The following is a 12,653-nucleotide window of genomic DNA, read 5'->3' as shown; positions in this document are numbered from 1 at the left end:
ACGGCTGAGCTGTCGGCCGTTTGCAGAGCATTGGCCGAGGACATCCCGAGCATCGCCTTTGCAGTATTTAAAATCCGAGTGCAGGACGCGACCAGCCCTTTGTGCAGGCAGCCTTGCGCTGGGGCTCACAGGGGAGATGCGTACATTCTTGGGATGGGACTAAGGAGGCCCTGGGCAAGTCCCAGGTCACAGCTATGTTGTGTGATTGTGTCTCTGTGAGCCTCAGTTTCCCTTTCTGCAAAGCAGAGAAATCACAGTGGCCTCCTTTATAAAGAGCTTGGAGATTTATGACTTGTCACCCTTGGATAAGAGAAAACTAATTCCTAGAAACACCCAAGATGCTTCACCTCCCCAAAAGTTGGAAATGTGAGTGGCGAAATGTGAGTGTGAAAGCCTGGCTGGAGCGGTGCCATCTTGGCCAGGGCCAGAAGCAGGGACTGGGAGCTCTGCATCGCTGATTGCAGGCATCTGTGGGGTGTTTCATCCCGGGCGCCCTTCACTGGTGAATGGCTCTCGTCCTGCAAAAAAGGGTTTGGGTTGTGTCTTAGTAAACCATTTTTGGCCCGTCTGTCCTCATTGCAGATGTCTGTCTGGTCTGTCTGTTTAGTCCTTGGAATCTGCTGCTGGCAGCAGGAGTATCGAGACTTAACTATACCTTGGAGACAAAGGGGTCTCTTAGTCAGGATCCTTCTGAGCAGCTTATTCCTGGAGTGCAGGGTGCCCGTCTCCGTGGGCAGGCTGGGACAGCCTGTGAGTGCAAGCAGTACCTTTCAGCTGCAAGGATGAAGGGGCAGCTTAGCAGGAGAGCTCAGTGCCCTGCTGAACCCTTGTCTTCTCTGATGGAACTTCTTCTCAAGCCAGATGCATCTCTGCACAATGACAGAGAGGAGGTGCAGCTCCTTCCGATGGGTACCCTGGCTCCGAAGGAGACTCTTTGAGAGCATCTTCTCAGACTCGCTGAGACAACAGCATAATTTTGTGCCCTGAGGCCAGCATCAGGTTTCAACAGAGGTTAAAGACAGCAAACTCCATGTATTTCTGCAGATTATCATTGTGTAATACTTGACTTTGCAAACTTGAACTGAGTAAAAAAACTGTGTAAACAACAGAGAAAGAGAAATGAGCCCCTCTGCTGCCTTCTGGGGGGAGAGGGTTTCTCTTTCTGGCTGATGATCCAGATTTTGCTGGTTGTCTCTGACCAGAAACTGGGAGTGAGATCCAGAATCACAAACATGTTACTTGAAGTAAGGTTCCTTCCGTGGTTTCCTTGGTCTTGTAGCTCAGACGATGCTGGAAAGAATTCCTTTGATACAAATATAAGTAAATCAAACATGGAATTTTTGCTTTCTGCTAAGATCTAGCCCTGGCTTTTGTGTTCAGCAGTACAGCCTAGGGCTTCTGAGTTAAATAGCAAAACTCCCACTGAGTTCATCACAAGAAAAGGACGAGATCTGTGCTTGTCACACTTTTGAATATGAGGCAGCCTTAGGTTTTGGGGGCGCAGGGAAGTTTGGCTTTGGTGTCCTTGTCTGTAAGTGCCAGAAAACATGGCACAGCCTGTCCGGGAGAGGAGGGATCCCTTTCTGCCACCCCAGCTGACGAGGACGTGGTGCTGCTGAGCTTCCAGGGCACCTCTTCCTTCATCTGGGGGTGGTTGTTCCTGGAGGGAGGAAGGCAGTCACAGCCACTTGTGCCAAAGCGAAGACTGAATGGGATGTTTCTCTCATATGCTTGGACTGTGCTGCAAAGCTGTGAGTGAAATAGCTCCCTGGGCTCTGGAGCTCAACTTGAGCCTCACAGTTAATGGGATAAGGGTTTTACTGGTATAGCTTTACATCCAGAGACCTTTTTTGCCCTCCATGCCCTCACAGTTCCCTGGCACGCTGAAAGATCAGGCTTGTGTCTGGGGCCTCTGCCTAAATCCCTCCGCCTGCCATGATACAGTCTGTTCTGTGCTTGCCATTGCTGTGTCTTGTGGAGGGGGCTCCCTTTTAGGACCCTGCTTACTAATCACTGCTCTGTGCAAAGCGTTTTGGGAAGTGGCAGGTAACCTGCTTTCTGAACTACACTCAGACTGGGGAGGGAGAAAGGACCAGATACAGAGCCTGCACAGGACTCTTCTCTGCTGGGACTGTCAGTCACAACTGGCCCATACTCTCTTTTTTGAAAAATACCGATGTGTATCCTTACCAGTGGAACACTGTCTGTCTTAGAGTAGCCTCCTGAGAAGTCTCATCTGCTATTAAAACAGTTACATACTTGTAAAAGCAGCTAATTATTATGGGTATTCCAGTATTTGGGTGCTTAAGGAGTCATTTTAAAAGATACCATATCTTTAGAAAATGCTGAACGCTTATCCAGGAATGATTTGAAGAAACCTGCCTTTGACTTTGCCACTTGCTTCTGAAAATACACGTTTATGTGAGCTTAGGTAAATACTTGGACTTAATGCTACAGGACATTGTTCTCTGAGGCCAGGAAAATACATACAGTGAACTTAACTCTCTTTCTGTTTTTCTTCTTCCACAGTGCAAACTTCCCATGACTAACAAATGCTGGCCTAGATTATGAGCTCAAACAAGAACGCTCGCTACAATCGTTTCTCCAGTGGCACAACAAGCATCACTACTTCCGAAAACACTAACGGGGTAAGGCTCGGTATTGTGGCAGAGGATGGGGGCTAAGGCTGCTCCTTATGTTCTCATCCTTTCTTTTGAGGGGGGGGGGGGAAAAGAAGATGACTTTTGAAAATACGGTACTTTCTTGCTTCTTAAAAATGTCAATATCGACAGATAAAAGCTGGGAATGTATATGTGCATTTTTTTTACCAGTTCATGAAAGGTAGCAAGCCTTTGGTTTGTGCTGCAGTGATACACACTGACCTTCATTTTGTCAATATTTCAGACAAGAATGGAAACAACTTTTGGTCCAGCCTACTCTGCTGTGACGACCATCACAAAGGGTGAGTGTGTTTCATGCATAGAGCTTCTCCCCGAAGCACTGTGTGTTATTCCTACCGTATTTTTTGTTGTTGTTTTACAAATCATAAAGCTGTTGGGAGAATCACTGTGTTCATTACAGACAGGTGCCGAGGTGCTGTTTTTAGTATTATCCAGCCCAAGTGTTATTTAATCATGGCATCTGATCACCAGGCGTGATGGAAATGAGCATGCACAGAAATTTTCTCCCATTAGGCAGACTTAACAGTACCACTGGGAAGCCCCTGCTGAAATTAGGATAGTACAACAGGACTTGATACAGAGCTCACTCCCAAACCTTATTTATCTCTGTGAATTCTCACGCAGTCATTACAAGCACTGAAAATTCTCATCTTCACTCTGTGCCTGACTGTGCGTCACTCTGGACGCTTTGGTAAACCCCCCCACGGCCATTTTTAACTCAGATGGGAGGGGGTACAAGTGTACATGCCCATTTAAAATTCTGGTGCTTTGTTCCTCAAAGCCCAGCAGGTGAGGAATCTGAGCCCTGGTGCGTGGTGTGAATGTAGGAAGAGGTCTGTCTTCGTTTTGGAATAAAAATATCCTTACTTTAGTAAAGATAAACTGTGGCACTTGACACTGATTTAGATAAGGAAATGAACATCCGCCTGGAGAAATGTTTGGATTGCATTTGTACAGGACTCTGGACTCTATATGGTCTTTCTACTCCTGAATATTTACATTCAAAATATTATATATGTGAGTAATATGATCTTTAAACAAACATCTCCAGTTTAATTTAGCATGCTTCCCTTGTGCTACACAAGAACAGCCAGACCTCCCTTGATTGAAGCACTTTTTATCGGTGACTGAAATAAGTGGAAGTATAAGGTTTCCTTTTAATAATATTTTTAACCTGTGGACATGGCAGAATATTATCTGTGCTCTTTTCTGGGCAAGCTGCCTTCAAAGGGTTAAAGGGTTGCATGCATTGCAGTAAGCTGTCAGAGATCAGGATTGTTCTGCCTGCACTGCTATGTCCAGGTCAAGAACTGGAGGTGGGAAATCCCTGGTCTTTTCCAAGGAACTCTTACAGCTATGGAGACTGACCCGTAGCTCAGAAATGTTACCGAGGAACCTAAATGCTTGCTCTTCTTTTTTTTTTTTTTTTTTTTTTTTTTCCTCCTTTTTATTTGCTTTAAAGCTGACGGGACCAATACTTTTAAACAGCATCGTCGGACCCCATCCTCCTCCAGCACACTCACCTACTCCCCGCGAGATGAGGACGATGGCATGGTAGGTGTTGCCAGGAGCCCCCCTGCTGACTGGCTTAGCTGATTATATGTCAAATGAGAGGTGTGTGGTGCTCCTCCGGACTTCTCTGCCTCCCTTGTCGTTCCCATGCACTGTGTTATATCAGAGGCAGATGTCTGCAGCAGAGGCAGGACCAGCCTCAACATTTCCTGGCTTCTCCCATGGTTGGTGCAGTGGGGAAGCAGAGGCTAGTTCTGACCTGGGGCGTTAGGCTAGCACCTTTAGGTGCTCCCATTAGGTGAGCAGGGTGCTCTGGATCTCCTGAGCTCGAGAGAAAACAGAGCTACTGTCAGCGATGGCTGGGGCTGTGGCTGAGGCCAGACAATCTCGATCAGAAGCACAGGTGGCCCTACAGTTACGACCAGAAAATCCATTCCTCTTTCTGCCTCCAGATGGGGCTTCTGACCACAGGGAGCACGTTTGAAACCTGCGGAGTGGGATGTTGGACACTACAGACTGTGCTTGGCTCTTGGGGATTACATCATCGGGGGCTTCTCACACAAACCATTCCCATGTCTCGCAATATCTTTGCAGAAAAGCACTGCCCAGTTTTGTACCCAGCTTTCTCATTCATCACGCTCACTTCTGAGTAACTTCTTTTTAGGCAATTTAGTGATCTAACAGGCCTCAGGGTTAGCTGCTTAAAGAGAAGTTAAATCAGCTAAATCTATAAAATCAAGAACAGCAAAGCAAACGTCAGCGAATGGACAGATAGGTCTGAGGCCTTGGTCTTCTCCTATCCCTAGTGCTTCAGCCACATCTCATAACCACAAGCTCCTATTTAAATTTAAGCATGTGAGTAGTGGACTCTTCAAATTGATTAAGTTGTTGTAGACTTTGTCAGGTTACAAGACCCAGCTTCCAAGCCAGGGATAAACGAATCACTGCTGCTTCTGAAGGTAGGCACTGGCAGAGACTGGGGTCAGCAACAGTATGGAGCTACAACGCTTCTTAAAATAAATTTGACACCAGATTGCCAAGAGCTTTATTGTCAGCATCCTGTAAAGTTCCTTCTGTTGCTCAGAGATCTTGCTGGTTTTTATGTGAGCGTGTGTTTGTTTTTTCAAAAAGTCCTTTGAACATTTGCCTCGTGTCCTTGGCAAATGCAGCGCTCCATCACATCGCTGACCCCCATGGTGCTGGGCTGCTGTTCCAGGAAGCCCTTGGCTGTCAGCACTGATGCTGTGGGCTGAGGGCTGTACTCACTGCACCCTTCTCATGAGCTGTGCAGTTCTCCCAGAGCACAGGTGAGGATTCTTCCAGAGGAGCAGGGGGTGCTGGGGACGTTACGTTTAGCCTTGTCTGACGGAGACGCTCCCTGACTCCTTTGAAAACTACTGTGTGGCATATTGAGGTGTGCAGCCAAGAATAGGAGAGATCTATCTGTGCTAGGACCTAGCCTCAGTCCTTTTGGACAGTCTCAGCCACCTTCCCTGGAGTGCTAAATATTCTTAAGCAAAAATAGCAAGAGGATTAACGAGTGGTTCAGGAAGCAGCCTGCAGTTTTAGGTGCGAACAAACAAACCAGAAGCCTCGCAGCCCTGTTCTGCCTGCTGCTCCAGACAAACTCTCACTCACCCTTTTAGGAAGCTTCCTTTGCTTTGTCAAGAAATAATCTGGGATTTCCCTTCCTTGTCGTTAAGTTTTCCCTTCTCCAGAAGCTGCCAAGGGCTTGTCAGCCATCAGAGAGACAGCTGGAGATGAGTCAGAGCCCTCTGGTGACCTCCATCACCCCTCTTTCTTTCTTTTCAAAGCTTCTGTTAATGAAACCAAAAGCAGAGCTGTGTGTTTTGTGTGCAAGGCAGGGATTATTCAGCGGCTGCTGTCATCTTGCCTGAAAACAGTGCCACAGGTTCCCAGCCTCGCTGCACCTCTGGGGAGCGGGAAGGAGGGCTGTACTGGAGCCTTCATGTGGAGGCTGCGTTTGTTGCTGACATGATATGATGGGAACTGCACCTAAAGGTTACAGCTGAATATTGGGGCAAATCTGTACTAATGGATAAAGAGCTGACTGGCTGTCCAAAGTCCCGGTTGTTTACAGGGAGCTTCACCTCTGAACCAGAGGCTGAACTGAGTTACCAGCCAGCCACAAGCTATTTGTCTTCCATCAAAAGATGTTTGAGCACTCCGTCCTTGGGCTGTTTGAAGATGGACTTGGTGTCAGATGCAGAAATAGTCCTGGTGCAGCTGTGGGGAGGTGGGACACTTCTGACAGATCTTCCCAAATCCAAACCTGGCCGAAGCACTGCCACTTGTGCCACCTTGCCCCTGCGGCAGGGCCTGGCGCTCCATGGCTTTGGTGCATGCAGGTCCCTCACAACCTGGGCAGATGCACATAGGGTGGGGGCCCTGTGGTCCTGACTCACTATTATTCTGTTTGCAGTGCAAGAGCACGCTCCAGTCAGTCCCCTTGTGCTGGCTGCCTTACACACAATTAGTGCTGCAAAGTTCACTCTAAATAGCCAGGCCGCAGATACCTAGAGGGTCAGTAAAACACCGGCACACACATCTGCCATTCAGCGTTGTCACTACAGCCCAAGTGGAGTGATCTTTCTCAGCACATCACTTTCACTCCTGCATAGTTTACACCAGCATTAGCCCAGTCAGGACACGCGGATCTGAGCCTACAGTGTTGCACAAGCCCAGCAAGGCTGTGCCTCACACCCCTGCCTCCTGGAAGTGTTCTTGGGCTGCAATCCCCCTCCTCTCCATCAGTGATCCGCACAGGATGTTGCTCTTGATAAAAATGCCTCCCTGCAGAGCCTGCCTTTGCTGCCCTGATTTCTGTGTCACCTCCAGAATGGGAGCTATGCACAGTCATTCTTGTTATTTTGATAACTTCTGTTATTAGTGGAGGAAAATAATAAAATTAATGGATACACATAAAATTGATTTACCTTGTTATAACCATTCCTCCTCAAGGTTTCCATATTTAGCCAATAAATATGCCTTCTTTAATAAAAAGAGCCTTATGCTTTGGCTTCTAAGCAGATGCAGCATTTCTGAACTCCTAGAATTCCCATATCATAAAAATTAAGAAGCAGAGCAGTGTGAAGAACCAGTAAGATCCTGGTCTTCTGCTTTTCTGCAGCCCAGCAAGGACTGCGCTCAGTGTAGTCTGTTTCTGGGGGAGACTGCAGTCTCTGAAGCTCATCTTTCATTGCTGAATTTCCTGACTGCCCCACTGGCCTCCTGTATTGCTTTTGTCTGTCCTTGGCTCTGATGTTACATACTTTCACGCAGGGCAAACACACAAAATGGCAACTCGGGAGGTTCAGATTGAACGTGAGGCAAAAATGTTTTGCTTACAAGCCAGTGCGGGACAGGGACCCGGGGCGGCAGAGTCTCGGCCGTGCAGCTTTCCCCATTCTAGCTGGGCAGTGCCAGGTTGAGTCCACCTTTGAGTGGGCAGCAGGGCCAGCGATCTCCAGAGCTTCCAGTCCGCACTTCTAAGAGTTTGTGGCTGTTGTAGGCTACAGTCAAGCCACTTAAAGGTGTGATATGTGCAGGTGCAGGCAGCCTGGGGATTGGTCATCTCTTGATGCTGAGTGTCTGAAGCTTATGGCTTCATTCTCCTATTTCTTTGTCAGCCCGTCCGTTCTGCTCCTTGAAGACTGTTATTGCTTCTCTCTGCACTCTTCCCAGTCTGCCAGCGGCATCTCTTCCAGAGCAACCCAGCAGTGGCTGTGCTACCAGCTATTCTAGACCCCCAAATCCAGTTACCCCATGGTCAGAAGAGTCTACGGTTTTGCTTTGACGCTGAATTGCATCTTGGCTACGTGCTGCTGGTTGATATTCCACCCTTAGAGATGCGCTGCTGGTTAATATTCCAGCGCCAGCATGCCCTCAAAGCCAATCCCAAGGCCGCTGTAACCAGTGGGATTTTTTTTGATTGGTGCATGCGATGTCCACTTAGCTCTCCCCTCCCGAGCAGGAAGCGACAAAGCCAGTCTGTTACTGAATTGAATAGAAGGAAGTCTCCACACTTACGCAAAGAAATTTGGCAGAAGTTAGATAGCGAGTGAAACAACAAGTGCTGCTGCAGAGATTATAGAAATTGCAGGAGCTGGTAGCTGTCTCTGGGGGAGATTTACAAAGCTTTCTGTGAAGGATTAATTCTTCCAAACCATTGCTTTGCGGGTGCGCACAGTAAGTACACAAACGAATGCACCTTTGAGAAAATTACGTGCTTGAAATGTAGATGTCAGCTTGGTTTAGGAAGTGAAACCTGAACGATGCCTGTCCTGTCTGTGAGTGTGGTGCGGTGCTGCCGGTTGCCGGGAAGGGCACGCAGCAGCGAGACGTGCTGGTTCTGGGGGCCACTCAATGGAGCTTGGCAGAGCGGATGAACAAATGGAGCAGCTGAGTTTTGTGGAGGAGGGGGGACTGAACTTGAAGTCTCCGCGCGTAGGGTTTTGGAGTGGGGGGAATTATTTGCAATAACAAGAACTGGGGTTTTTTTATCTCTTTGAAGCCTCCGATCAGCACCCCACGACGCTCTGACTCTGCTATCTCCGTCCGTTCATTGCACTCTGAGTCCAACATGTCCTTGCGCTCGACGTTCTCACTCCATGAGGAAGAGGAGGAGCCAGTAGGTATTTGGGATTGTCTGAAGGAGCAGTATTAGGAAGTTCAATGTCAAAAGAGTGACTTAGGGGACTCCTGTGAGTACATAGAGCTATCATGGGCAGACTTTTGTGATGTCTGTCAACTAAAAGCCTGGCTGTCAGGACTCCTGGTTTTAATTTTGTTTCCACTGCTGACTTCTGCAAGTTACTTTGCTTCTTTGTGTACCATTTCCCCATATGTAAAGTGGAGACAATGGTGAGGCTTTTCTGCTTCACAGAAAAAACTGTAAGTCTTTGCAGTCGTGTAATTCCCTCGCTCTGCTGCAGAGCAGTAGGGGGCTGCAAATCTTCAGGCTGGTGGTCTAGCCCCAGGCAGCAAGACTAATACAATTCCCCACTGATTCAGAGCCCCATCCTGCATTTGGGGCTGCGTGGCACCCCACTGACTGGATTGTAAGCTCCAGGAGGGGTGCAAGGAATTGTCCACATGTGACTCTTGTTGAGGGAGGACACTTTTAAGCTGAGCTTAGCTTGTGACCCAGTAACTAACCCCAGACTGGATGCATGAAAGGTCAGGCGGCAATTTGCCACAGATCTGGGATAAAAGCGTGTGTTTCATATTTAGGAACCCAGGGGGTTGTGTTTGCAGTTCCGAGAGCGGCACAGGATGAAAAGACAGACCGAACTGCAGTGATTGATTTGAAATGCTCTGAAATGTGAAGCCCTGCTCTAGGGTGGAGTGGAGAGCTGCGCGTCTCGAGGAGGACGTGCTCAGACCACATGCTCCGGCTGTCTTAGTTGGTAAACAAAACGGGGGAGATTGGCTGGTTGCGGCAGAAACAATGTTGTTTCTGCTTCATAAGGGAATGAAAGAGCCCTTCCTTCAGGATGTTTCAAAAATACAAAAGGGCAAGCTGTTTTCAAATTGCTTCTGAATTTCAGGCTTTGTGCAGGGGACGTTTTTGACAATGCACTGTTCAGTCCAAGCAAGCAAAAAGTACCAGACGTTGCATCTCATGGAGTTCTGGTGACTTGAGTTTCTCAGTTAGTCTGTGCAGTTTGCTCTCAGGTCCTGATGCTGCCAGATGCTGGTGGCCCCATTTGTGATGAGCTGAGAGTCTCCAACCATTCCCAAGTTCATTCTTCCCCTATCTGTTACATACTGGAGGTCAGCAGACCCAGACAAAAGTTTATTTTGAGATAATGAACCCCTTAGCGTGCCGTGTGCCCCCAGGCTCCCCAAGGGTCACCGCTGAAGAGTTGTTTTGTTCCTTCTGCAGAGCTGGAGGCTCTTTGCATTTGGACTAATCCTTGTGCTCTCTCTGTCTTTGTCTTTCTTCATCTTCAGGAGCCACTGGTGTTTGCTGAACAACCGTCCGTGAAGCTGTGCTGCCAGCTGTGCTGTAGTGTGTTTAAGGATCCCGTCATCACAACCTGTGGGGTAAGGCAGAACTCTTCCAAGTCGTGAGCGTGGGCTCCGCCAGTGTCCTGTGTGAGCTATAGCCAAGCCCTGACTGTCCCCAGTGGCTGTCAGCCTGAGTGAGCGAAGACCGGGAAAGCCGGGCCGGCGTAGGAGCAGAGATGCTGATGGACATGCGTTAGATTTCTCCACAAGGTAGCTCTGAACTAGTCTGCAGTGGAGTGTGCAGGGCATTCTGCAGTTAACTGGAGACGCCTGGGTCTTGCTTAAAATTGGGCAGCTTTTCCTGGGAGAGCTGTAGTGTCAGCCTCCCTATCCCGGCCATGTTCAGTCTCCTTCCTGTGGCTTCAGTGAGGTCTAAAACTCCTCGTTTCCCTGTCCTGAAGGGCTCTGCAGAGCGCTGCTGCCTCCTGGGCACCCCAGGAATGGCTGTTCAGTTGTGAAGAAGGTGTTTCTTACAAAACAAGAATGTCTTGAAGCTTCATTTACTTAATGCTTGCAAAGGGATTTGAGATCCTCTAATGAAAGGCACAGAGTGTTATGAATATTCTTCCATATTCCATTTTACTGGGATTTAATAGAAACTGTATATTATTCCTGCTTCTGTGCTACATGTGAAGAAAGATGGCTTTGCGATGGGCTCTCTAGTGCTTATGATGGCTAGGATGGAGCTGTAGCAACAAACGCAGAGAGCGGGATTATTTATTGCAGTGAGGGTGCCATCCCCAAAGGTGCTGGAAGTTGGTGCAGTGAAACTGCACCATTTCAGTAAGCAGCTCTTCATGGAGACGTTGAGATTTACTGGTTAATATGGAAAAAAAAAAATCTGCTGCAGGAAGCAGACTGGCTTAATTTGCAGTCCTGGTTTGGCAGCGCTGGAGAGAGCACCATGCAGCTGTGCAGGGCAGGAAAAGGCCGCGTGAGCAGGGCAGCAGATAACAGCTCTGAAGAGTGACTTGCAGCCTCTCCAGCGCTGCTGCCAACTGCTGGCCCTGTGGCAGCGGAACATGGCTGAGGAGGCTCCAGGGAACACGCGGGGCAAGTTCAGGACCAGTGAAATGCTGCAGCCTTTGTTCCTTTCTTTATATTAATTAGCATGATTGTATTTGCTACTTTATCACGTTAAATTGTTACTATGCATTTCTGCTGTAAGAATAGAGAGATAGGCAGCTATTTAAAGTGGCAAAATTTACAGTGGGCTTAATGGGCTTACAAATCAGCTGTCACATCCACCTGATAGCAGGACAGCTTCAGCTGCGGTAGAAGAGCTACAGAGAAATATATGTGATGAGCTGACTGGCCAAGGACAGGGAGAGGCCAGGCTTCCCCTCGCTCTTATCCTTGAGGACTTCTCAGGGAAATGAGAGGAATGACATGGACTAGAGTGGAGAGTGAAGTAGAGAAACCCCATGCAGACTTGGAGGGTAGGAATACCAGAGAGTGGCACAACATGTCCGTGGCTTTGGCTCGCACCGTGTTCGTGGCCTGATCTCGAACAGGGCAGAACCCTCAAAGTTGCAAACCCAGTGCTTAGAACTTCTCAGGAACAGGACCCGCGTTGCGCTCTTAGCTGCCTGAGCAAGCAGCTGGTTTTTGCCCTGTGGTGTGGACTCAAGAGCGCGCTGAGCTGTAAAGCAGGCAGAACAGCTGCTGAGGCCCGTGAGCCACAGGCTTTGTTATCTCCCACCTTTCCCATCATTAGCCACAGGGAATAATTTGTCCGATATTGTTTACGCTGACACTGCTGTTCTTCTTTGTCTCCACAGCACACATTTTGTAGAAGATGTGCCTTAACATCTGGTGAGTACAGAGTTGTTCTTGTGTGGTGCAGCCAAAACGCTGTTATTTTCTGGTTTGTTTGCTTTCGCTTAAAAAGAAACCCGCAGAAAGATGTCTGAAGGGCGTAAAACAAGCTGTCACATCACAGGCTGCTGCTGCAGCAATGAGGGGCAGGGGCACGGGTGGCTGTGCAGGTCGGAGCTCTGATGGCACACGCTGTAGCATGGGCACTAGAGGGCTGTGCCTGGCTTTTGGGCACAGGATGTTCTCAAATCCTGGAATATGCAATGGATAATCCCAGGATAATACATGTCTCGCCTAGAGCTGACCCATTGATTTCAGACAGAAAGCTTTCTGTGGCTGCCTGTCTAAGGAACAGGGGGGCCGTGTTTGGCAGAGCCCCATCAAACCCCTCCTCCCCCATGCCATGGTGCCAGCTCTCTGGCCACTGACTGAGCCTGGGCACAGCAGCACACAGAGCTGCTTTAGCTCACCCAGGTCTTCCAGAAACTTGATGAAGCCCAAGTGTCTGGCTGCTGGCCTGGCCTAACCAGCTCCCGCTTGGTTTGGACTCTGTTCTACAAAAAAAGACTTTATTTGGCATGAGCCTGTGCCCCTCTTGGAAAGCCGTTG

The 12,653-nt window shown here is 48.6% G+C and overlaps 1 protein-coding gene across 7 annotated transcripts in view; it reads left to right on the top strand.

Moving 5' to 3' along the window:
• TRAF7 (TNF receptor associated factor 7) overlaps window positions 1–12,653 on the top strand; it is a 35,708-nt gene that overhangs the window by 11,565 nt on the left and 11,490 nt on the right. For 4 of the 7 annotated variants that reach the window (XM_063344108.1, XM_063344107.1, XM_063344109.1 and 1 more), the window contains 6 exons: window positions 2,530–2,648; window positions 2,905–2,962; window positions 4,144–4,235; window positions 8,728–8,844; window positions 10,170–10,262; window positions 12,008–12,041. In XM_063344108.1, the coding sequence (XP_063200178.1) occupies window positions 2,568–2,648; window positions 2,905–2,962; window positions 4,144–4,235; window positions 8,728–8,844; window positions 10,170–10,262; window positions 12,008–12,041 (475 nt within the window). In that variant the 5' untranslated portion in view covers window positions 2,530–2,567. Of the gene's footprint in view, window positions 1–2,529; window positions 2,649–2,904; window positions 2,963–4,143; window positions 4,236–8,190; window positions 8,403–8,727; window positions 8,845–10,169; window positions 10,263–12,007; window positions 12,042–12,653 lie in introns of those variants that run through there. The other 3 variants (XM_063344112.1, XM_063344111.1, XM_063344114.1) reach the window with 3 other exon arrangements.

This window comes from Chroicocephalus ridibundus, chromosome 8, assembly GCF_963924245.1.
Source record: "Chroicocephalus ridibundus chromosome 8, bChrRid1.1, whole genome shotgun sequence".
NCBI lineage: Eukaryota > Metazoa > Chordata > Aves > Charadriiformes > Laridae > Chroicocephalus > Chroicocephalus ridibundus.
This window is presented reverse-complemented; position numbering and strand designations above follow the sequence as displayed.